The sequence below is a fragment of the Rhipicephalus sanguineus genome, chromosome 6, assembly GCF_013339695.2.
Source record: "Rhipicephalus sanguineus isolate Rsan-2018 chromosome 6, BIME_Rsan_1.4, whole genome shotgun sequence".
Classification (NCBI taxonomy): Eukaryota; Metazoa; Arthropoda; class Arachnida; order Ixodida; family Ixodidae; genus Rhipicephalus; species Rhipicephalus sanguineus.
This window is the reverse complement of record NC_051181.1, coordinates 171,138,431-171,165,396: the sequence shown is the minus strand read 5'-3', so window position 1 is coordinate 171,165,396 and position 26,966 is coordinate 171,138,431. Positions and strand designations below refer to the sequence as shown.

Here is a 26,966-nt window from a genome sequence, read left to right as displayed (position 1 = left end):
GCTGGAAGGCACCCTGAGAGACGGGAATGTCTCTCAGGAACGTTGCAACCTGCTTTTGGATGTTGTCTCCCAATGCTTTCCTTTCACCTCTCTCTTCAGTTGAGGAAACAAACAAAGTCACACGGAGCCAAGTCGGGACTAGATGGGGGACAACCGGGGTGTTGCTCCGGGCCAGGAAGTCGGTAACGATGAAGGACGTGTGGCTGGGGGCATTGTCATGGTGCAACGTGACCGTGTCTTTGATGTGAGCCCTCATGCACATGACCCAGCATTTCAATATCTTGAGCACCTCCAGGTAAAAGGCTGAGCTGACAGTTTCTCCCTGCGGTACAAACTCAAAATGGACGATTCCTTGGGCATCAAATATGACAATGAGCATAGTTTTGATGCGAGACTTGCTCATTCGAACTTTCTTGGGGCAGGTTGTTGGAAGTCCGGAACGGGGTTCGTAGGCGACCTCCTCCCGGCCTTCCTTGAATGCCTTGCCACCTCCTGGTTTGTGACCTTGAAATGCAGTCGTCCTTGAAGGCCTCTTGAAGCATCTGGAACGTTTCAGTTGCATTCTTTCCAAGCTTCAAGCAAAACTTGATAGTGTATCGCTTTTCAAGCGAACGCTCCATCGCACCATGTTACAAGGTTGAAGAAACGTTTCACGCGAACTCTGTCCTTCTGCTCACACTGCTTGGAGTAAACTGGCGACTGGTTGCGTTGGAAGCGCAGACCTCCCACCACATTGCGTGACTGGTTTCACTGCACTGCCATGGATAGTTGCATCAAAAAAGATCATGCGCATTAGTTTCATAATGTATGCTCATTTTTGTACTGCATGGGCCTGCCCACTCCTCGAGACCATCTCACTCGTCACCCCATTGCTTGCCTCATACCAAGTGGTCGTTACCACCTGTTTCACTGACCACTTCATGCACCTGTCAAACAAGCCCCACGAGTCGTCGTGATTCCATAGGCATGTTTAGATGGTCATGCGCTCAACTATCCCCCAGGTGACACGGAGCAAAAGCTCATATGTGAGCGGTTCGTTGTTGACCTCTGCGACTCCCGTCTTTTGGAGCAGCTATGCTGAAATGCAAAGTTGTCACTCATGGAGGCGTGGACAAACCTGTCAATCTGAAGACGCCGACAAGGAGAAAACCTTGTCCCAAAACCCCACCGAGCACTCCCACAAGTTCAACCTCAATGCCACAATAGCTAACAAGTTTCCCTGTGTCACCTATCTCGGGAGCGCTTGCAGTGCGGAATAGAGACGGGAGTGGGAGACCGTGGTGTCACAGCAAACAAACTTTATATCACACACCACGGCAAACAAAATTAACATGCTGAAAAATTTACAACCAGAAGAAACATAAACACATGCTAAGCTGTACAAACGAAGCTAACAAACCACTTCAACCTAAACACAGCTCTACTAGCACGAAAGTCTGGCCACTATGGCGTCTCCGTCTCGCTACCTAAATCGAACGTTCTTACTTCGTAGTGTCCGTTGCCTTAATTACATGCCAAAGTCAACGCTCTGTCCCGTCATCACAGCTACTGTCGACGTCTTTGAGTCGTCGTCGTCGATCCGCCACCTCGCTGGTCGTCCTCGTCGCCGACCCTCCGGTCTTTCGTCGAGAACGTCGGTCTCGTCCGGTTAGGCCTAACTGTCGGCCTCTCTTTGGTGCCACTGGCTCGAACTTGCCGACGTGGCTCTCCGGTGATTGTCGGTGTGTTGCCGTCGTCTTGTCGAGCTGAGGTAGTGCTGTAGGTGCCCTGCGAACTGCTGTGCTGAAGCTGCCGTAAGCCGGAGGAGCCTCACTCGGGTGACACCAAAGTCGACGGCCACCCTCTCGAGCCGATCTTGCTGCTGCCTCCAGAACGGGTCTCTGCTGCTTTCGTCGCAGGTGCGACGCTGGCTTACACCACCTTGCTCTTTGCCAACTCCACTGAACAATGCCTGCCTCTTGTCCTAGGGTCCGTCACCTCAGCTTGGGTCGCGTGGCACCCGCCCTTCTCCGGCCAATGGTGTGCGTGGACGTGGCATTAGTGCACACCATCGGGGAATTTCCGTGCCGCGCACACCATTGCCACATTCTGCCTTTCGGCACGCGCCTCGTGCTGCCTTTACTCATGACACCCTGTTGTCACCACCCGCTACGCTAAGCCTCGTTCACCACAGCCAAAAGCAGAGCGCTTGCGTGAGCCGTCCACATGGCAATTCTGCGGCCACATGCCCCACCTACGTTTGGACTACCGGCATGACGCTCCACCTGCAAGAAAACGGCAGGGGGCGTTTCCCACCGCTGCCACATCTCACGTCGGCTCCGCAAGTTTTCGGCGCTCACGCCGGTTCTTTAGGCGTATCCAGATAATTTTCTCACGAGTGGGTAGAGTAAATCGTTGGACACCAATATTGTCCCGGTACTCTCCTGGGGCGGCCCAGGAGAGCCATCGGAAGTCTTGACCATGCCGTGCGCCGACCTAGGCCTACTCAAGCCTAGCTCGAGTGCGGCCTCCCGCTGCTCTATCGCCGCCCGTCTCCTAGCTGCCCACCACCATGGAGTACGTTGAAGGACAGGAAGTGTCTCCCGAAGAACTATCGGGCGGTTCCTGGCAGTCACCAGGCCTTTGCGCCCAAGAGAAACGCCGCCCGGCATTAGGCTGCACCGCTGCCGCCATAACTACGCCCACCACCATGCCAACCTCGCCGCCATCGAAGCAGACCAGTGCTTCGCCATCTCGGCCCCGCTGTCGCGCACCGATTCCGCACCTTCCTGCCGACACCATTCACGTCATCGGTCGTCCTAAAACTTCCATTGACCTTAATAAGCTTCAGCCATGGCACTTATACTCCGCCTTACTGCAAGCAGCGAACTTCCAAGATCTCCCGCCCACATCCTGTGACAGAGTACGGATCCACCCGGTTAACAATACTTTAACACTGAGCGTCGCCGACTCGGCTCGCGCGCAAGCCTACCTCCGCATCACATCCCTCACGGTGTCCAGCACTACCTTCACTGTGCACCTTTACGCTCCGCCACCGGACGACGCCTTGCGAGGCATTCTATACCATGCATTTGATGACTTCACAGACGAAGCCATCCTCGAAGATCTCCAGGCTAGTAACTCTACTTTTTCTATCGTGGGAGGCCGCCGTATGGGCAAGACTCCTCACATTCTGGTTGCCCTCACTGAACCCAAGGTACCCTGGTGGATTCTCTACCATGGTGTCCATCTTCGCCTTCTGCCTTTCCACAACAAGGTAGAGGCTTGTTTCAATAGCCACTCGACCGGCCACTGCACCGACGTGTGCCCCAAGCCACGATAGGACTGGTGCCACCGTTGCGGCGCTACACATCCCCCGCCTCCCGAGGGCTCGCCGCCCACATGCACACCTTGCTGCATCGTGTCTAACGGGAATCACTTGACGCACAGCTCTAAATGCAAGCATCGCTATGCACAGCGCCCCCAACACCCCCTACGGCAGAAGACTCTCCCAACGGCGAATCGCTCCTTGTCACAGCAACCCGCAGACGCTGCGCCGACCCCTAAAAATGCAATGGCATGCGGCACTATGGCGCCACCGAAGTTGCCCCTTCCTCCCGCCAAGACGACTTCAGTTTTCCTATCCCTCGCTGAGATGGCGCCCAAAGCAGCTTCTCAGCCTACCCACTCAGCGCGGTCCTCCCCTGCCGCTCCACCAGTGCTCTCCTTGCCGCAGGTCGCCGCAATGCAGCAGGAAAACGCCTCTCTACGACAACAACTCGCCGCACAAGGTATGCTGCTAGAGGCAGAAAAGACTGAAATCACGTCCCTCCAAGCCCAGCTGAGCACGCTTGAACAGAAGCTCGAGGCAGCACTCGACCGCTTATCTACTATTCCCTCATCCACCGCCTCCGTATCGGACATGGATACTCAACCCGCCCACGGGTGTGTTGGCAAGCGCAAGAGGCACACCACGCCTCTGAAGTCTCTACACCTTTCTGAGGAAATCCAAGCTGCCATCAAAACGGCCTAAACGGATTTTGAGAGGCAGGCTATCTAGCCGCTTCAACTCTGTTCACCAGCTCCTAACGACGCAGCACGAGGCTCTAAACTCCTTGCGCACGAACCTTGCTGCTTTCCCCTCGATTACGTCCATTCAATCACTTCAGGAGACGGTCGATACCTTGCACGCTTTCATGCTCGATAGCGTCCGAGCAAAGCCACCCCTTCACACCCGCGCTTCTAACACCACCCCTGCTGCCCGACCGTCGCAATCGCAAGCCGAGGAGACGTCTTCTGCCAATGCTAATCATGGCTGACCGGTCTACTGTAACTATTTGGCAGTGGAACTGCCGTGGCTTTCGCCCCAAGCGCAGCCATCTTCTCCTACACCTCCAACAACTTGACCCTCCGGATACACCTGACGTCCTCGTGCTCCAGGAAACTAACAGCGCTGTTTCCCTGTCGGGCTACATTGCCCACAATCAAGTGGCTCATCATCCCGCACCCCACCCTGTCACGGTCATCCTTACCCAGTGGACGCTCACGGTCAACCTAGTCGATTTACCCTTCCCTGCGGTCCATCATGTTTTTTTCGAAATTCTACCTCAGAAAAAGGAAGATCTTTCTCTCTTTATATTGAACGACTACAAACCCCCCAGGTCACCGAAGATTCATCTCTGCTCGCCCTACTCCGCGCCGCAGCAGTAGCAGCGGCTAAATCCGCTTTCCTGGTTCTCGGCGACTTCAACGTCAAACACCTGGACTAGGGCTACACCAAGGCCGACGGCCCGGGCACGAGGCTGTGGCAACTTGCTCATGATCTTCACCTCACACTGCTCACTGACCTCACGCAACCTACGCACGTCGGCAACAGCGTGTGCCGCAACACCACTCGAGATCTCAGCTACTGCTGTTACGTCCGCGATGCACTCTGATCCAACACACATCAATCCCTGGGTAGCGACCACTATGTCCTCATCATGCAAGTCTGCACGTACCAGTGCAAGCCGCGTCCACACGTTATCCGTCACATGTACTGGGACGCGTTTAGGGCGCGTTGCCAACACTCCGCCACTCCCGACATCAAGGACCTTTCGCAGTGGACTGACCAGCTGCTGGCAGACCTCGACGGTGTCACGGCCTCGATCCCCACTACGGCAAACCATCCGGCGATTGACTCCCGCCTTGCTCACCTGCAGGCCGCTCATACAAGCCTCACCAATCAGTGGAATAAGCAATGACACAACCGTCGTTTTCGTCGCCTAATAGCAGCGCTCGACCGGGAAATCGAAACGCACACCACCACCCTTACCCGCCAGCAGTGGGAACAGGTGTGCTCAGGACTTTCCAATCAGCTGGGCTGCAAGCAATCGCGGCATCTCCTATGCCATCTTCTCCACCCTACGTCCGTGAGGTCGGTCACCCGGCAGCAACTGCAGCACGTTATTCAGGCCTATCCCGGCGACACATCATCGCTGATGGCAGACGTGGCTGCCAAATACCTCCAACTCCTGCCCTCTCATGGTCTCTACCCCCCTCTCGCGTCCTAACCAGGTCCCCCAACCCCGAACTAGACGCCGACATCACGGAAGCGGAGGTTTATGTGGCGCTTCACAAGCTCTGCACCACCTCTGCCCCTGGCCCAGACCGAGTCCCCAACAAGCTCCTTCGTAATCTCGACGCCCCTTCAGTCGTCGCACTTACTTCTTTCCTCCATGACTGCTGGCGCTCCGGCAATATCCCCCAGTCATGGAAGCATGCGCGCGTAGCTTTCATTCCAAAACCATGCAAGAAACTCACGATTGAGAATCTCCGGCCTACCTTCCTTACCTCGTGCGTTGGCAAGCTCATGGAACATGTCGTTCTTGCTCGCTTGCAAATGGACGTTGATGCTCACAGCCTCCTTCCCCACACTATGCTCGGATTCCGCCCTGGCCTCTCAACGCAAGACGTTCTCTTGCAGCTTCACAACGACCTCCTCAGCTCATCCACTTTCTAAGACACAAAAGCTCTCCTCAGCCTCGATCTTCATAAGGCGTTTGACCAGGTCTCTCATTCGGCTATCCTCACTGAACCTGGATCCCTCAACCCCGGCGCTCGAATCTTCAACTACATTCACTCCTTCCTTACCGGTCACACTGCCGAACTCATCGTGGGAGATCTTCCATCTCCCACGTACGGGCTCGGCTATCGCGGTACACCCCAAGGCGCAGTCTTGTCGCCTTTTCTTTTTAACCTCGCCCTCCGCTCACTTCCCAGAAAGCTCGACTGCATCCCTGGCCTAAAACACGCCCTGTATGCAAACGACATGACTTTTTGGGTCACGTCAGGTTCCGACGGGCACATTGAGCACACTTTGTAACGAGGCCACCAATGTTGTCATGGACCATGTGCACGCGGCTGGCCTCACCTACTCAGCGGCCAAATCAGCCCTCCTTCTCATACAGCCCCCCGACCGTTGTTGCCTCAAGACACCCCATCCTATCATCATGGTTCACGCCAACTCCACCCCCGTTCTCGTGGTCTCGCATCTCCGCGTGCTGGGGTTGATCTTGCAATCCAACCGTCGCAACACTCACACCATCGACCAGCTCTCGCTTTCGGTTAAGCAGACTGCGCGCATGCTAGCTCGTGTTCGAGCGCGGCGCGAGGGTATGCGCGAACGCGATCTGCTCCGCCTGATTGACGCCTTCGTCATTTCCTGCCTCACTTACGGCCTGCCTTACACTCACCTTCTCAAATCCGAATGCGACAAGATAGACGTGTTCATCCATCGTGCATACGAGACTGCCCTCGGTCTTCCCCCTAACGGGTCAACGGAATGCCTCCTCCGCCTGGGGGTACAAAATACCATCAACGAGTTGATTGAAGCTCACCATATTGCTCAAGTGCAACGCCTTTGTCGTTCGCGGACTGGTCGCTGGATCCCCTCTTCCATTGGCCAAGATACCTCCTCTCATCTGCTGGACCTGGTCTCACTACCGCACGCCCTTCGGGCGGTCTTCTACATCAAGCCACTACCCAAGAACATGCTTGCGGGCCACCATGATGCCCTCCGTCAAGCCCGCATGCCATGCTTCGTAACAAGTACGCCAACCACCCAGCCGTCGTTTGCATGGACGCGGCTAGTTACACCTCGCCCGGTGACGACTTTGCCGTCGTCTGTGCCTCGCCCTCCTCGCTGGTGCCCGTGAAGTCGACAGTCATAGCCGGCACTGTGCGCACAACCTACACCGTCGAGGCGGAGGAGGCAGCCATTGCCTTGGCTGCGATGTTTACCGAAGCTAGTGTAGTACTCAGCGATTCAAAGCTCGCCATCTCGATCTTTGCCCTAGGCCTTCTCGCCTATCACCCTGCAGCTCCTTCACCCGCCCTTGCTGCGGGACAACCGCGCCACATTGAACTGGTCTGGGTCCCCGCACACTCGGGTCACCCCAATAACGAGTCGGCCCACCAACACGCTCGAGAATTTGTCAACCGAGCAGTGGGCTCCTCGGAGTCGGACGCCCTAGTGCCGGAGCCCCTGGTCACCTACTATGACATCGCCCAGCACTATCACCTTGAACGGTACGCCTACCCACCCGCTCACGACAGTCTTCCCAAGAGGTCCCAGGTCGCCTGGCGCCTACTGCAGACCAGTACCTTTCCGTGCCCTCTTGTGTACTCCTACATCCACCCGGGCGTCATCGATTCATGCTGCTGCCTATGTGGAGGCGTTGCCTCGCTCAACCACAAGCCCAGAGGATCTCCCACCCACCGACCTCGTCTCACCACCCTACACCGAGGAGCAATGGGAGGCCCTTCTCTTCAGCACAGACCGAGAAGTCCAGACAAGGATCCTAATAATAATAATATCTGGGGTTTAACGCCCCAAAACCACGATATGAATATGAGAGACGCCGAAGTGGAGGGCTCCGGAAATTTTGACCACCTGGGGTTCTTTAACGTGCACCTAAATCTAAGTACACGGGCCTCAAACATTTCCGCCTCCATCGAAAATGCAGCCACCGCGAAACACGGATCCTGGCACGAGCTGAAGACATCGTTGAAAAGCACGGCCTGGCAGAATACGTAGCCTGAACCCCCCTTACCCCCACACCCCTTGATGAATAAAGTTGTCACTCACTGCCCCTGCAACTTGTACAAAAACGAAAACCACTTTGCCAAAGCATGTTGCTCGGCTCTATCAACTGCATGCCGTTGGGTCACCCGCCGCATTAAAGTTCGTCGACTTCACTGTTGAAAACTACACTGCACAGTTCAAGGTCGACTCTGGTCTCAAGGCATTTGCTGTTCTAAGTGACTTCCCCAAATTCTCTACCAAACTACACCAAGTTGACTCTGCTCATCTGCTCTGGAGGAAAGAAAGACACTGTGCGTGCTAGGCTCATATTTGACATAACTTCGGTGGAAGGGAAAACAAGCTCTCGGTGCCTGTCCAGTCTCTTGCTGTGCCTCTTTTGGGATTACTAACACTGCAAGACCTTCATGTAGTGCGGTTCCTTGACAAGCTCAAGACTCCAAAAGCAGCGTTGAACACCAAGCTCTTACAGGCATTGGGCACTGAGGACGAGTACATCATCCCACTGAAACCTGATGCCGTGCATTTTTCGTTAAACGCCCATCACAGAGTTCCCATATCCGCTGCTCGAGGTCATCCACTGTGAGAGGGTCCAATGGGAGAGCAGAGACTTGATCTGCAGGGTCGACAAGCCAACACTGTGGTGCTCTGCTCTCGTCACTGTCCAAAAAGACAATGGTTTCTACCAGCTGGGTGTCGACTCAGCAAAACAAGGCCGTCCGCTGGAGAATGCCACATTCTACCAAATGTTGAGCAAGTTCTCAGCCTTCTCGGTGAAGCAAAAGTTATTTTCAAAGCTGGACGCGACCGCGAGCTTCTGCCAGGTGGAGCTGTCTGCAAACTCCCCACAGCTTAGTCAGTGATGCTACCGAGGACTTTTGATTTGGAGCAATTTTTGGAGCAGCAAAATTTTTGCTTTGGAGGAATTTGGAGCAGCAAAAACTTCCATCTTGCAGCACTTTGGAGCAGGTAATTTTGCATCTGAGAGCTCTCTGGAGCAGCTAATTTCACATTTGGGAGTACACTGCAGAAGCAAGTTGCACTTAAATTCAAGCACCTCAATAATTATTATGGGGTTCTTAGAAAGAGCTAGAAATATTTCGATTCATTGCGAATCTCATGGAGAAATTTCAGGAGCACTCCCTATTTCACTCTATATTGCAAAGATAAGGGCATCATGCAGTTGATTGTTCTGGACTAACCACTTCAGCTATTATTTTTGACACTAGCAAATAAACAGAATACTACTAGGTCAATAAAATTGCACTTTATGAAAAATAATGCTCTAAATACGTCTATGTGGTTATCAGCAGACTTGGTAGACAAAGCCGCGACGTACAACAGTGCCTCAATGCTAAAGAGTCACACTGTCCCTAATGCCTTCCCTTAAGAGGACACCAAGGTGAAAGCCAGGTTCTTTTCTTCTCGATCGATTGTACTGCTGGGTGCAACATGACGTCGCTTAGTTCGCCTCAGAAAGCCAACCTACTGCGACACTCCCTTCCCTCTCTCTGAGGCCACTCTGTGCTGTAGCAAGAGCATTCTCGCAGTGCTTCCAGACTACCGTTTGTGCATGCGCTGGGTTGTCGCTGGGAAGTCGAAGCTTTTTAGCATCCAAAATTTCAGATGTTATTATATATCGACGTCTACGAGGCAGATTTGGAAGTCCGGACTTGAAGGGGAGCACACCCTTGTCTGCCATATCAGTTGGGCTTCCACAGAAGTTGAAAGAGGAGGAGAGACTGAGAAAATGGCATCTTTGCCTATCACGTGTAAAGTGTTGTCGGCAACACTGGTTGCACCAAATCATGTACTGTCGGCCGCAAAAGCTTGCTGGATGTGCAGCGCGCGGCGGAGCGACGGAAAACTGCGTTGCTGCGTCACCTACCGTGATGCGGCAAGTGTCCGTCGCTCCGCCACGCGCTGCAGATCCCGCAAACTTTTGCGGCCGACAGTACATAAATAGAATTCGGCCTCTACATTGCCTCATTCTTGATAAGACAACTATGAAACACCATACTGCCAGCACTTCATCAACCTAGCAAAAAGAAACACTTTCATGCTGCTATCTCATAAGAATATGCTTAGGAATCCTAACTTTTTTTCCTGCAATTTCACTTCGAAGTATTCGAAAAATATTCTAGAAATATTCGAGAAATATTCGAAAAATATGCGATTCGATTCGCGCTCACATTTCAATATTCGAATTCACTTCGCACCCAAAATTTTGCTATTCGCACAGCTCTAGTTATTACTGAACATTGATTTAGTAATTACGTGCTGCGCGACGCCTGAGGTGAGCCACGAGCAGCGTTTCTGGAACACGACACTGGCAGACGAATCGTCGCCACACTTTCTTGCTACAGATCGGCCTAGACGTAACGAGCCTCTGCAGAGAACGCGTCCTGCCGTCAAGCCGACTTGCACAAAGAAGATGCGTCGGCACCGTACATGACATCATAGGCTTGTGCAGGGTTTCCCTTCAGGGAAGGTGGAGGGGGGCGAAGGTTCATCGCGGCCCCCCCCTCCTTATTAAGTCAATGTATGGGGCAGACTTTGTGCCCCACTCTTCTTAGGAGACCCCCTCCCTCCACTGCACACCTATGCATGGCATCGTGGCTTACGTGGTACGCACGCATGAGCGCTGTTTATTCAGCGGAATAATTCTTGTTCTGTGGTTTTAACTTGGGAGGCCCCAAGACCAAGCTGCCCATGTTTTGACACACCGGCGGTGCGACTGCCAGTGACAGACGCCCTCAAACCCAAGACTATGGCGCAGTTTGGCACAATTTCTGTCGATATTATCAGGATGGCGCAGTAAATGCAATGTGGTGCAGGAGTGGAATCCCTGACTCACACTATCCATCACCACCATACGGCTGATGCAGTGATGTGATTGACTGAAGCTGTTTTGGAGCAGCGAAAAATGCGTTTTGGAGCAGCCAAAAACACGTTTGGGAGCAGGGAAAACAGCTTTTGGATCAGCTAAAAGCTCACTGCCAAGGGGAAAAATGAACCGTGTCAAGCAAAACAGTCAAATAAGGAGGAACTGTTTTGAAATAAAAAGTTCTGTCCAATGATGGCTGTTTGCATAACACCACTGGTTCGCCTAACAGCCCCGTAAGCATAAACATTGGCCAAGGGTGTCAATGCAGGCTGCCATTGGCGTTGCGGTCTTATAATGGCTTATAGTGGCCAAACTAACAATGCAGGTAGGGTTTCCCAACTACAGCAGAATCTCGGTGATACGAATCTGAAGGGGGAACGACAATATTCATATCGCCCAAAATTTGGTATCATCAAGAGACTAACAAGACCTGTTTTCAAACCACGATATACGCACAAAACTAACTTCTGTCAAAAGAACTCGCGTATGCCTTTCTGGAACACACGTGAACGGACAAATAAGGGACGGCACAGCTGGCTGCCGCGAAAGCGCGCGTCAAAGCTTCGCATGAGGCCAACTGAAAACTATAGTGAAGTCCGCTCAACCATAGTGACAAGCGAAGATCGACACGAAAGCCGAAAGGCTTCGTGCCGGGGGAGCATAGGCTGGGGGAGGGGGGGGTCGGCACCTCCTTGATTTGAAGTGGGGGCCGGGCAGGCAGATGTGGTCAAGTGTCATTTTGGGCTCTGTATGCCATAGCAAAAAAAAAAAAAAAAAAAAAAAAAAAAACGGGGGGGGGGGGGGGGGGGGAGGAGGGTGTGTGTGTGTGTGTGTGTGTGTGCCCCTCCTGGCTACACCACTGCTTCGTGCCGCCGTAGCTCAGTGGTAGAGCATCGGACGCGTTATTCGAAGGTCGCAGGTTCGGTCCCTGCCGGCGGCAAGTCATCTTTTCGTCCACTTTACTTTCTTCACATTTACATTCTAAATACTACAGATAACACCCCCTGTACTTTCCTTGGCGTTATTGTCTGTTAGTTCTCATTAATATTGTGTCTAACAAAGATAAACGAGCCCTTGAAAAATCATAGCTTTCCTTCATTCATAGCGAGGGTCTCGTCCTGGCAGACTTAATGCCTTCAGGTAGTATGCGAGGGATTATTGGTCAGCTGCCAACTCGTAAAAAGATCACGTGCTACGTGACGCCAGGAGGCAAAAAAAAGAGTGTTCCACACTCGCCGCCATGGCTGCGATTGGCGCTGACTAACACTCCTAGGTTTAATCAACATATATACCCCAGAAAGTGGACGGGAGGATGACCGCCGCCGTAGCTCAGTGGTAGAGCATCGGACGCGTTATTCGAAGGTCGCAGGTTCGGTCCCTGCCGGCGGCAAGTCATCTTTTCGTCCACTTTACTTTCTTCACATTTACATTCTAAATACTACAGATAACACCCCCTGTACTTTCCTTGGCGTTATTGTCTGTTAGTTCTCATTAATATTGTTTCTACGACTATATAGCCTTTAATCTACCGCTGCGTTAGCCGCGTACCTTCGGAGCTCGTAGTCGCTATCGATGATCGCGTTGATAGCGACCGTGGTTTCGTGCGCGGCGGTTGTGGCAAACGGTAGCTCCGTTTTCAATCCGCCTGCGCTGGCTGCGCACGTGCCTTCAAAACTACGTTCTGCGTCGCTTGTATTGCTATCTATAATCGCATCTGCCACTGTTTTGTCCGCGGCGTTTGCGGGAAGCAGCGCCACTTGGACTGGGTGGGCGTTGGACGCACGTGCACTTTCGGAGTCCTGTCAGTCTCGTCGTCGCCATACATGATAGTGTCAAGAGCGACTGCGGTTTCACCCACAGCGGTTATGGCAAACGATAACCACAGTTCTGACAGTGTGCGCACTGGCCGCGCGCGTACTTCCGAAGCTAACAGCATTCTGCTCTCGGCCGTCGCTCGACGGATTCGGTACCAAAGTTCGTATCACCCGCCGCGACACGGAAAAGAGTTCGGAACATCCAAATTTCGGCCCATTCGACACAGTGGAATTCGGCTGGGAAATTTCACGAATTTGTATCAGCCGGTTACGTTTACATCAACACCTCCTAAATTGGTTTACTTGGGTTCTCAAAGAGCCTGGGTCGGATTGGGTTGCAATTTTTGTCATGTCCAAATACGTCTGATATGCAGGTCTTTGGAGTTTTCAGTACACCTGCTGAATTCCGATGCGTCTTCGTGGCCTCAATGTGCCTCTTGTGTAGCATGTCGCTTTATCGCCGCAAAACCATGCTGTTATTTCTGCTGTGTAGCTACCCCTAACCATGGTCAGCCGTAACCGTAGTCAGCTTAACCACGGTTAAGGTTGTCCGTGTGACAGGGGTATAACACTCGTTCGAGTAGCGGAACTTAAAAAAGGGTGCAAAAATAAGACAGGCGTGGACGTCGCTGTACTAACAACTGAAATTTTACTTCTATGTTGCTGCGGCGGTGCGGTCACACCAGCTCGCGGCGAGCCGCTCCTTCCGAGGTGCATTTTTGGGGGGTCACGCCAATTTGCAGCAGTCTGGAGAGGGTTATGTCGGTTATGGTTATGTCCCCAAAAAGCGCCGGGCAGTGTGCCGAGAAAAATGATGCACGAACACATTCCTCTCGCGGCACGAAAATTTTGCCGCGCGGCAGCTTTGGAGTGTCGCGTTTTGCCGGCGGCGGCGCGCTGCACACGTTTTTCCGCTAGTGTGCTTATAGTTTGGCGCAGTTTTGGCGCAAAACAGCGGAGATGTAGCAGGATGTAGCAGCTTTCACGTCTTGGTGCAGTTTGGCGCAGCTATCACATCACTGCTGATGCTGGCGACCCCTTTGGCATCACCCCAGAGTACTTCTCAAAACAGATGGCCAGAATCCTGGAAGGCCAAGATGATAGATGACATTCTGGTTGTTGGATGCACCCGCCAGGAACTGAGACTGAGCTAGGTGCTGTCTCGCCTTGCAAAAGCAGGAATCACGTTGAACCAGGACAGGGTCATTTTGGTGTATCCGTGGCAGGGGCGGCACCAGCGGAGGATGCGAGGGGGCAGCTGCCCCCTTAAAATTTTTGCCTGACCCCCCAAGAGCAAATACTACATTCAAAGCACGGCGCACAAGTTCCCTGCCCCCACTGAAGGAACTCACTTCTCGTGGGTGCCGCCCCAGGTACCGCCCCTGATCTGAGGTCTCCTTCCTAAGGGACATTAAAGGCAAATGACAATTTATGTCAGAGTGAAAGCTCAATGTTCGAGGACGTCTAAAATGTCAATATTATCAACAGCAGTGCTCTACTAATCGAGAAATTAAGGTAAATGTAGGACACAATATGTGCCACCAGTGGGACATTTTGGAACGAGCCTGATGACATCAAGAGTCCAGAGTACAACTAATCAGTATTCAAACAACTTATGATAAAGAAATAACATTCCGTGCATTACAACATGCAATAAAATCCCGCTTGTGCCATTCAGCTTGATTCATTAAAAAAAAAGAACTTCTTAGCATTACCATGGAGAACGGCGCAGGTGGTCCAGAAGTTCCGTTTTCACTAGGCAGCGCTACACTCGCTAGCGCCCTTGTGTCTCAGTGGTGGTTTCGTTATAGCATACCGCTGCACGTGCTTTGCACGCTTATGAAAGTCATGCTAACTGAAAGTTCGACAAAATGCCGGGTCCATGTGATGTTGTTGGATGCCCGAATGGTGTACGCCGCTTGAGCAACAGCAGCTGCAGCAAAGAAAGCGACGTAACTTTCCACTGAGTGCCACAGAACGAACACCACGCACTCGAAGTGGCTGAGTGCTGTGCTGTGCCTCAGCAACAGTGTGCTGAACAACAAGAACTACAACAAAAAATCTGCTTGTGTGCTCACTGCACTTTCTTTCATCGCGGGGGTACTGCACAATGAACAGGGTATGCGCATACATGGAGTTCCATGGAAGGATAAATGGGAGTCAGAAGGAAGCGTATAATAGCTGGTACTGCACTGTAAGGGGGTTACATTATATGTGGTCCGAGCTCTAGACGTATACCACTTATTGAGCAGCCCCCTGAGGTGAAAGACCGGTTACAATGTGGCAGCCTGAAATTCTTGCCCACAAGTGCGGTAGCAAGCACTCTTCTCGACGGAAGTGCACCAGCCGAGCGGAGGGGAAAGAGGGCGACTGGGCAGAGGGAGGTCCCCAGCCAGCTTTCGACATCAACCCGAGCCTTCCGAAGCATAAGCAAGAACAGCTCAAAACCCTGCTCCTGCAATACAAGGACTGCTTTTCGTCGTCGTCCAAAATTCGGCAGACCCCAGTCGCAAAACATCGCATCATAACAGAGGAAAGTGCCAGGCTACTCCGCCAGAGCCCGTACAGAGTTTCGACACGAGAACGCGAGGCCATAAAGAAACAAGTTGACGAAATGCTGTGCATTGACATCATCCAGCTTTTCAAGAGTCCGTGGGCGTCACCCGTGGTGTTATTGAAGAAGGACAGGACACTGCGCTTCTGCGTCAATTATCACCGCCCGAACAAAATAATGAAGAAGAACATCTACCCTCTCCGACGTATAGAGGACACCCTTGATTGACTTTAAGACGCGAGGTACTTTTCGTCGATGGACCTCAACACCGGCTACTGGCAAATCGAAGTCTACGAGAGAGACCGAGAGAAGACTGCCTTTATAACACCAGATGACCTCTTCGGGTTGAAGGTGCCCTTTGGTCTTTGCTCGGCACCTGCGACGTCCCAGCACGTTATGGACACTGTGCTGGCTGGATTGAAGTGGCAGACGTGCCTTTCGTACTTGGATGACGTTGTTGTGTTTGCTTCAAACTTCGACAAACACCTCTGGTACCTTGAAGCTGTACTTCAAGCAATCAAGACTTCCGGAAGCAAGGAAAGTGCCGCTTCACGTACGACGAACTCTTGTTCTTCGGTCATGTCATTAACAAGTCTGGAGTTCACCCGGACCCCCGAAGAACACCTGCCATTGCTGCCTTCCCACCGCCCACCGACAAGAAGGCAGTCCGCTGATTTCTGGGCTTGTGCGCCTATTACAGACGTTCCGTCAAGAAATTTTCCCGGATCGCTGAGCCACTGACGCAACTCACGAAGACCGACGTCAAATTCAGGTGGGAAATGGCGCAAGTTCAAGCATTTCAAGAATTGAAATGACGCCTAAACCCACCTCTGATACTTGCACATTTCGACGAATACGCCGGTACGGAAATACGCACCGACACAAGCAGCATAGGACTCGGTGCCGTCCTCGTGCAAAGAACTGACGGACTGGAAAGGGTTATCAGTTATGCTAGCCGGTCGCTATCCAAGGCAGAAACCAACTATTCGACAACAGAAAAGGAGGGCCTTGCCATCGCCTGGGCTACGTCAAAGTTTTGCCACTACCTCTACGGCAAGCCCTTCAGAGTTGTGAGCGACCACCACGCCTTGTGTTGGCTAGCTAACTTGAAGGACCCTTCAGGTCGTCTCGCATGATGGAGCTTGAGACTTCAAGAATTAGACATTCCAGTCGTTTACAAGTCCGGAAGAAAACACTCTGACGCCGACTGCCTGTCTCGTGCCCCCGTAGACCCGCCGGTGCAAGACCACTAGGATGATGACTGCTTCTTGGGAACCATAAGTGCCGACGACTTTGCTGAACGACAGCGATGCGACCCGGAACTATGAGGCCTTATGGAATACTTCGAGGGCAACACCACCGTCGTTCCAAAAGTATTCAAGCGAGCACTTGCATCGTTTTTCTTACGCAACGACGTTCTTCAAAAGAAGAACTTCTCACCACTTCGAGCCAAGTACCTTCTCGTGGTGCCTTCAGAATTGCGACCATAAGTCCTCCAGACCCTGCACGATGACCCGACAGCAGGACACCTAGGTGTTTCCCGAACGCTGGCAAGTATACAGGAAAGGTACTACTGGCCGTGCCTCACCGCTGCCGTGACTAGCTACGTAAGGACATGCAGAGGCTGTCAGCAACGCAAGACACCGCCAACAAGACCAGCAGGGTTTTTTCAGCCAATCGAGCCACCTCAGCGACTGTTCCAGAAGATCGGGATGGACCTCCTGGGGCCGTTCCCTACGTCGACTTGAGGTAATAGACAGTTTTAGTTTAGCGTTAGCGTGATAGCGGGGGTTAAGGGAATAGCGTTACCGTGCCGCAAACGTTGGTTGCGGAAAGCGTGTTTTAGTTTAGCGGGATAGCGTTTACGTGCCCAAGCCGGGACGGTGGCGCCACCTAGCGAAGGGTGAATGCGTTAAAAAAAGTGAAAAGAACAAAACCGAGAATGCTTGCCTGTATCCCCGCACACAGCAATATTACTCCTTTTTTTAGTGAAAATAAAAGTAAATAAATATGAACTAAGCACCAAAAGCGAAAATTTTCATGTTACAGACTTGTTTACACCGATCTTCTAGATAGGCCTAGGGACGTTCGAAATGGGAAGCGATCTCAAAAACTACGCTAAGTTATCCGTAATACCGTGTCGTCGAAGCTACCTGAAGGCAAGCGAAGCAATTTCGCACAGTCGTTTGCTACGAAAGAAGTGGATCCATCCACATCAACGCTAAATTCAGTTCGAAGCGGGCGTCGAAAACCGCCGCCATGTTTTACGTACACTACGTTAACCACGCAAACACGCTAACGCTAAATCTGAAAAATAGCGTGCGTACGGTAAACGCTACGGGTCACGTACGGTACTGCGCATGCGCATTTCGGTCCCGTCATTCCGGTAAGCCCGCTATTCCGTTAAGCCCGCTAAACTATAACTGTCTAATAAGTGGATCGTCGTAGCTACCAACTACCTGACCCGCTACGCCGAAACATGGGCCCTGCCCAAAGGCAGTGCCGCAGAAGTAGCCAAGTTCTTCGTTGAGAACATCATCCTACGTCATGGCACCCCAGAGGTCCTCATCAAGGACAGAGGTACCGCCTTTACTGCGGACCTAACTCAGGCGATTCCGAGATACAGCCAGACAAGTCACCGCCGCACAACCGCCTACCACCCACAGATAAATGGCCTCACTGAGCGTCTAAACAAGACAATCGCTGACATGCTGGCCATGTACGTCGACGTCGAACAAAAGACCTGGGATGCCATTCTTCCGTACGTGACCTTCGCATACAAAGTGGTAGATTGGGCCAGTTGGTGATTCATGATTGAAGTATACTGAGCGGTGGACAACACAGAGAACAAGAAGACAGGGACAAGCGCAGTATCCACTGAAGGTTTATTTTTTTCCCATGCTACATATATAAGAATGAAGCAGAAAAAAAAGATGAAAGAAAAGTTAGCTGTTAACATACAATAGAAAAACATAATTTGTACACTCGATGCATGAGGCAGAAAGTAGACTCATTGGCCATGCGTGCCATTTGCCAGGAACTGTAGCCCCCCGTCTTCTTCTTGTCGGTGCTGTCCACCGGACAGTATACTTCTATCTTCGCATACAACACAGCTGTACAAGAAACTACGCAGACGACGCCCTACAAGTTGGTCTACAGAAGGAACCCAGCAACGACGCTTGATGCCATGTTACCCAACGTCCCCGATAAAGAAAGCCTCGACATCACTGTCTACCTTCAGTGCACCAAAGAAGTCCGACAGCTCGCCCGCCAACACATGAAGAATCAGCAGATGACCGACAGCGGCCGTTACAATATTTGACGATGCTCCGTAGAATACCAGCCCGGCGACCGTGTTTGGGTCTGGACACCAATACGCTGACGTGGACTCAGTGGACTCCCACCGACGCCGCACATGACCCGAAGTCGTACATGTCGTGTGCCTTAAGCCGTTTTTTACGCGCTAGCGAACCTGTGGACTCTACTTTTTGCTTTGTTATTGTAATTTATTTGTGTATGCACTTGTATTTTTTCCCCTTCTATGTTCTGTCACAAGCATCAGGGCGATGCTTTTTTCAGAGGCCATGCGTACTTCTTTTTCCATGTTTATGTAACTGGTCCGTTGCACGTACGCTCAAACCTCATTATAACAAAGTCGCATCTGCCATGAAGATAACTTCGTTATATCCGAAAATTCGTTATAAACGTTTATCTGTATCACTGTAGCTATGATAAGACTATTGTTAATTTACTTCGTTATAACCGATAATTCGTTATATCCGTGTTCGTTATAACGAGGTTTGCGTGTATAATCACTGTCTTGTACAAACCGCGCCCGAATGTCTGGGAACCTTCCAGATTATTTCAGAATCTTCTTATAGCTTGAGCACGCAAACGCAAACAGTTGAGTTCATTCTGGAACTAACGCGGCCACCAGCGATAAGGCTCGAATGTTCGATGCTGCACGTATAAATGCCGACACGCCTTACTGCTGAGCAATTTTATCAACGGCCGACGTCCTGTTCGCCGCTATCAGTGTGCAGTGTGTATTGCTGTAGTTTGACTTTCTTTTCCCGGCCACAAGTTCGGCCAAATAAAGTTTCATCTTGGACACGCCGAATGCTGTTTTCGTCGACGTCACGACCCCGTGAGAATATACACGATCGCTTGCTCCGCATGTGCGCAGCCTTTGAAAAATGTTTTGGTTATAACGCGCTACTGCTTATAGTGCGGATATTTGCAACTTACGTTATAAGTGGGCTATGCTATATCTATAAGTAAATCTCAGTAACTTGTTCCGTGTCCGTGTCATATTTTCATGCGCCTTGTGTATCAACTATTTGATCGTATGCAAACCAACGCCCAGAATTCAACACTTCTGCAGCACTACTTGTTGCTATTGTCATCACTTAACTGTGATTTTCTTTCTGGGCACAATTCCAATCATCAAAAATTTGATTCTGTCGTTTAGTTTTTATGTTTATGAGCTCATCATTGCTACTTGATCTTGTCTTGGTACTGATATCGTGCACACCCCCTGACATTAGTGGGCACCGAATTAGTGACTGAGGTATCACATACCCAGTAAGTGGATTTCATCAATGATGATGAGTGACACCTGCTTGACGTATCCCCTGGTGTGCCAGCTCCTGCTGATTCCATCCCACTTTTCCGGTGTTGTGACAATCACATCTGCTGAGGTGATCACACGGAAGTCCGGAGTGACGTCCCCCGTCAGCTCGGCCACGCGCTTGCCCAGCTTCTCCTCGAGCCGAACCTTCCAGTCTGCAATCCTCTCCCGGACCAAGGCCTTCAGAGGAGCTACGTACACCACCTGCACATGACAGGAGGCATGCCCTGCTGCTGCTGATCCCAATCGGTGCAATGTTTCTTTTCCTCTCATCAGCACACAGTTATTTGCGGGAAAAAAACATGTATTTTAATTTATTGACAGCAGGATTAGGAAATTGCACTCGCCATTACAGGTTATCTTTTATACACAAATTTAAAAAATGCTGGTGATCTATTCTGCATTATACACTGAGAGATATGCGTAAGAAGAAAAAAACGTGCATAAAATTTAAGAAATCCTCACAACATTGTGAGGATTTTTAAAGCACATTGTATCATGCTTCACTGACTTGACAAGTATTAGACGCAAGGACCACAAACTAAATGAGACACACAATTAGACATGATGCTACAGGCACAAATTTTTAAGAAAGATTCTCTTTGGAAGTAATGCCAATATCTTTTTTGGCCCATGCATCAGTTGCGTGCTGCACACAACACTGCGCACATGATAGCATACAAGAGTGGCCTCTGTGAGGGAGAGCTGTCAGTCACCTGCCGTTTTGGATACGCTACAGTGTCGGGAAGTACCATAGCCAATGTCTACCCTGCTCAAGAAAGTGGTCGATCAAGGAGATACAGGCTAGTCACTGCTGGTCGAAAATGCAGTGTTCAAACGACTACGTAGGGAAGAAACGGGAATGAAGATTAATGGAGAACATGTCAGCAATTTACAGTTTGCAGATGACATCGTCCTCTTCAGCAATGGCATCAATGAATTGTAAAAAATAACTGATGAATAAAACCAAGTTAGGGTTGTGCTGAAGACAAAGTACACAAATGGAACCCAGAAACCGCACAAGAGTATGTTACATCTAGGTTGTGGATGAGCCTACTCATAGAAAGGGAATAAAGATGCCCCTATGGCTGGCCTCCTTGATCAGCCACTGCTGTCTCGCAAGCAGAAAGTGCACAATCCTTGTACTGTGCCAGTACCCACATATGCAGATGCCACCTGGAGGATACTCGAGAAGAGCTCGAAGACATCTGCACTAATATGAAAGGTTTGTCACCTTCTGGAGCATTATTGTTTCCACTAAAATGCGCTTTTCACTGATACAACCGAAAAACTAAAAATATGGCCAGTGATGCTCTGTATTTCTCCCAAAAATGGTACAGACTGCCGGAGTAAGTCCGCAGGATAGAATAACCCTGCACTTTTCCAAGGAAGGTAGATTACATTATTTTTACAACAAAGCATTTCATTAGAGGAGGTGTGAGCAAATCTTTATTCTCAATTAAAAAAAAATATCTAATCTAATGCACATCTGCTTTCCTATAAAAAGAGTCCGAAAATTGTCTGTGTATAAAAACGAAAACGAAATCGCACTGGCAACAGCCTAATACAGTAGAACCCCGCTGATACGTTTTTGAAGGGACCGTAGGAAATAAACGTAAGAGACGGGAAACGTAAGAGCCGAAAAACAGGAAAAACGGTTAAATATTTAGTGGTACAGAATTTTATTTCAATTCTTATGAGCAGCACGAAAATTGGCGCGCTCAGCCGCGATCTAGTCGATGGATAGAAACGCGGAGCTTAGAACGGCCTCATCCACAGAAATGTAATCAACGTATGTGATTTTTTTAACACCAACAGCTGTAGGCATGAAAGAACTAAGCACACGCAATCACGACCGGCGCGGCGAGTCCGACCGCAAACCGCACGCACGACCATGCGAGCTCCAACCAGCTCGAACTCCTCCCGTTCTCCGACAAATAACGATGATGATGAGTCTACGCCAACGCGAAGGCAGAAGTGAATGCCGATCTCGAAGGCCTTGCTTTCGCAAGCAATTACATCATACACGCCATGTTCGTGCAATACAAATCTCAAAGGCTATGTTTTTGTCAATAGTAATGCCAATCTCGAAGGCCTTGCTTTCGCGAGCAGTTACGTCATAGACGCCATCTTTGCAATTTGAATCTCGAAGGCCATGCTTTTGTTTGCATCAATTGAAAGATTCTGTTGCTTGCGCCTCTCATGCGGCTAATATTACGGTCAAACGAGGCGAAGCTGCGTGAAAATGCACCATGGCCGCTCTCTTTGGTAGTCACTCGGTCGGCTCCGAGCGCACTTCGCGACGTATCATACGGGAACGGTCCGACAGTTACGACGTAACAGCGGGGTTCCCAATACATTGTATCCTATGGGAGCTATGCCGGGACCGGCGGAAAACGACGTCACAGCTGGGAAAACGCAGCAGTGAGGAACGTAACAGCGGGGTTCTACTGTATCAGAAGAGTCAGATACAGTGCCATCGCCATTGCATAATGGCGACAGAGCACATTCTGTTGGAAGTTGGAGTAAGATGATTTCACGTGCAACTGAGCTGTGTGCATCGCATTTATTCCCTTGTGAATTGCAATTGTTGATGTGGCACTGTTATTATGAATGCTCATGTTAAGGGAAAGTTATTTTGCATGCGTCGCGTCCTTTTGCGTGTTCGAGGCCTGTGACTCTGGTGCCGCCGCAAACACAGGGAGGAGATGGTCGGCTCCATGTTGACCAGGAAAAGCTTCCACAGGCCGGAAAGGTGAACATATCCGTATCTCGAAGATAAGCTGGTCTAGGTAACGGTCCTGGGATACGCCTGCCATCACGGCGTATCTAGAAGCAATCTTAACCCTTTGAAACACTATGTACACAATTGTGTACACCACAGGTTTTTTGCTAGTTGTATCGACTAGGGGCTAAGAAAGAGCAAGATACACTGAGCTGTGGACGAATTGAGCCTCCAGCATAATGAATTTATTTTTATTTAACTTCATTTCGCAGTGTACTGTTGCATGTGATCACTTTGCTGAAGGCACTACCATACTTGAGAGTCGTTCGACGCGCCACCTACCGTGACCCACGTCAAGAGTATAACTTTTCTTTGCTCAACATGGACATAACAGAAAACGAATTTGCACTATATTTCTAGCCCGAGATTTCATTTTATTTATTCAAAAACAGAGTATGAATGGCTTCAGGATACATTATTACTTCATTACAAAGTAATTAGGAATGATTACTATCACACACATAAATTAACGTATTACGGCATTATTTTTGTTGCAATACAATATCGAGTGCCTTGAAGTAACATTGATGCATTTACAGGCAATTCTTCATAGGGTTAAAGCCAGGATTACACTGGATTACAGGAGAACATGAAGAGAACAAACTTTCCATTCTAAGACCTCTCTCACTCTTTCCCAATTGTCAAGTTTTTCCTTTGCACCCGCAAATATTTGATGGGCATTAGATTTAAGTAAGAAACATGATTTTTCTATCGGGCATTATCGGAGTCATCCCACGATGCAGGGCCAGTTTGAAATTTCGACGCATAACTGAGGTTTTTTAAACATTATTTCGATAGGGGTTAAGTCGGGACCAAATTAATTCGTTGTAAAATCTGGGTCGTCGCAATACCGGACACGTATAATATAGGTTCCACTGTAATACCATGACATTTTCACTCGACGATTCTTTCACAATAGAGGTATGGAACAGTGCTGTAATAATAATTACACCATAATTAATAATAATTAGAGCTGTGCGAATAGCAAAATTTTAGGTGCGAAGCGAATTCGAATATTGGAGTGTGAGTGCGAATCGAATTGAATATTCTTCAAATATTTCTACAATATTTCAAGAATATTTTTCGAATACTTCGAAGCGAAATTGCAGAAAAAAAAGTTAGAGAGGATTCCTAAGCATATTCTTATGAGATAGCAACATGAAAGTGTTTCTTTTCACTGGGTTGATGAAGCACTGGCGTGGTGGGGTTTCATAGTTGTCTTATCAAGAATGAGGCAATGTAGAGGCCGAATTGTATTTATGTACATGATTTGGTGCAACCAAAGTGTTACAGACAACACTTTACAAGTGATAGGCAAAGATGCCATTTCCTCAGCCTCTCCTCCCCTCTCAACTTCTGTGAAAGCCCAACTGATGTGGCGGACAAGGATGTGCTCCCTTCAAGTCCGGAGTTCCAAATCCACCTCGTAGACGTCGACATATAAGAAGATCTGAAATTTTGAATGCTAAAAAGCTTCGGCTTCCGATTTTTCAGACTTCCTGCCCAAATTTGAGGTCCAAAACAGCATTAATTGAGCCCCCACCTCTGCCAGCCACATCTTTCATCTCCATGCTAAACCAGCCTTTCTTGAGTTAGTAAATTTGCGACAGTAACGGAGCTTGAAAGGCAGCTTTGCCGCATTACCGGGGTGGGATGAGGTGAAGCATATTGAAAATCTAGGGATCACTTACAATCGGACATTGACTGTGTCTTGGCCAAGTTCAACCGTAACGGAGCTTGAAAGGCAGCTTTGCCGCAATACGAGAGTGTAATGAGGTGAAGCATATTGAAAATCTGAAGGGGTCACTTTCAATTGCACGTTGTCTCTTGGCTAAGTTCGACCGCAACGGAGCTTGAAAGGCAGCTTTGCCGCAATACGAGAATGTAATGAGGTGAAGCATACTGAAAATCTAGGGACCACTTCCAATCGGACGTTAAATGTCTCTTGGCTAAGTTCGACCGTAAAGGAGCTTGAAAGGCAGCTTTGCTGCAATACGAGAGTGTAATGAGGTGAAGCATATTGAAAATGTGAAGGGGTCACTTTCAATCGGACGTTGACTGTATTTGTTTTTGGGAAGTTCGAATAGTTCGAATAGTAAAATTCCAGTGCGAATCGAATCGAATACCAAACACTATTCGAAAAATATTCGAAATTTCGAATATTCGCACACCCCTAATAATAATATGTGGAGTTTAATGGTGCAAGGGCCATGCTTGGCCAAAGATGAACAATGATGATGATTATTAGTGGGGCCATGGGTGGCCAAAGATGACAGGATGTATTATGGCTGTAAAGAGGCCTGAGATCCCGTGCTGTGTGACAGCGTAAAATAGCATAAAATTATGGCAGTGTCAAGTGATGTGATCTATGGGTGAATGACGAGTGAACATTGTATCTACAGGTGACAGGCGGGAAAACAGCACGAATGCCTCCTCAAACCTTTGATCCTAAAGGCCGGGAGCAGCCTCAATGATGAGGCCACGCCGCCCGGGAAAATAACGTTGGGACTGATACTTAAAGAGAGGTTCTCTGCCAATTAACATAATGGGATGGAGTCGGAACTGAAAGTATATTGATGAGAAATGCTTTTTCCTGAGAGCGTCTACTTCCCTGCATTGCAGTAGGAGTACAGTGAGGGGGTCGCCTCCGGACAAAAGGTGTACTATGTGTGCGTCCTATTCGGAGTCTGCAGAGTGTTACTTGTGTACGACGTCTCTTAGATATCGGCGGCCAATTACCAAGGTGCGCTTTTATAAGGTGTAAATTATTTTGCTTTTCCTTATTCCATAGGTGCTGCCAATGAGCTTCTGTTTTAGGTAGGGCTTCAGGTGTATCGGCAACGTTTCCGTGAACGGATGCTGCTAGCTGGTCTGCCAACACGTTCCCTTCGATCTCACGATGCCCTGGCACCCAGCATACAACAACATGCTGTTTGAACGTGTAGATTGTACATATGTGAGAAAAGGAAAATAAGGACAGGATTTCTATGTTTTTCAAAGTTTTTAAAGCTTTTACAACACTTAGGGAATCTGTATATACAACTGCATTTTGTATTTTTAATTGTTGAATGTGTTTAACGGCCACCCATATTGCATATGCCTCTGCTGTGAAAATGCTTGTGTTAGGATGCATAACGCCGGCATCCGAAAAGGATGGACCGACCGCGGCGTAGGGCACAGAGGTGTGAGACTTAGAGGCATCGGTAAAGAATTCTGGAAAAGTGTATTTGTGCTGGAGTTCGAGGAATTGTGTACGGATATGTGCAGCAGGCGCGTGCTTAGTAACTTCCACGAAGGATACATCGCAATCTACGAGTTTCCACTGCCACGGCGGGGGATATGCAGCGGGAGCCACCAGACGGTGTTCAAGAAGTGGCACACCCATTTCTTCAGCTAGGCTTCTCACACGAAGTGCATAGGGCTGTCTCATGGCAGGACGGTTGTCAAATAGGACAGAACTGGACAAATCATTGCTATCAGAGTGTAAGGGGTGGTCGTTGTTTGCGTTCACCTTGAGGAAATACACAAAAGATAGGTAGGCTCTCTGGAGGTGTAACGACCACTCGTTCGATTCAACGTAAAGGCTTTCTATGGGGCTAGTACGAAACGCATCCGTAGAAAGTCGAATGCCTAGATGATGGACAGGGTCAAGCATCTTCAAGGTGCTTGGTGTTGCAGACCGATGGGTTATCGCCCCGTAATCTAGGCGCGTGCGTATGAAACTTCTATATAAATTCATCAGACACTTTGTGTCACTACCCCAAGTAGTGCGTGACAACACTTTCAGAACATTCATTGTTTTTATGCACTTTTTTTTATATACTTGATGTGTGGTATGAAATTCAGTTTCGTGTCTCAGATTAGCCCTAGGAATTCATGCTCTGTCTTTACAGACAGATGCTAACCATACAGGTCAATATCTGGGTTGGGATGAATGCCTCTTTCTGGAGAATAAGATGCATATGCTTTTTGTGGATTTAGTCAGAACCCGTTTTCCTCTGCCCATTTAGAAACCTTGTACAAACCAAGCTGAACCTGCCACTCACACATTGCAAGATTACAAGACTTATATCCAACCTGCACACATACGTAGAATAGAACATGTTACACGGGATGTACAGTCACGCTCAATATGACTTGCAACACGGCAGCGCGTGGCCTCACAAGTTCAAAGACTGCGCATCGCTTCCAGTAGGCCTTATTTCCTTAACTAAATGCTGTTCTCTCACTTGGG

At 49.7% G+C, this 26,966-nt stretch overlaps 1 protein-coding gene across 1 annotated transcript in view; it reads right to left on the bottom strand.

The window, feature by feature from the left end:
* LOC119397040 (activating signal cointegrator 1 complex subunit 3) overlaps window positions 1-26,966 on the bottom strand; it is a 623,467-nt gene that overhangs the window by 244,422 nt on the left and 352,079 nt on the right. Inside the window, exon 23 of the mRNA XM_037664465.2 lies at window positions 19,899-20,151. Coding sequence (XP_037520393.1) covers window positions 19,899-20,151 — 253 coding nt within the window. The remainder of the gene's footprint in view (window positions 1-19,898; window positions 20,152-26,966) is intronic.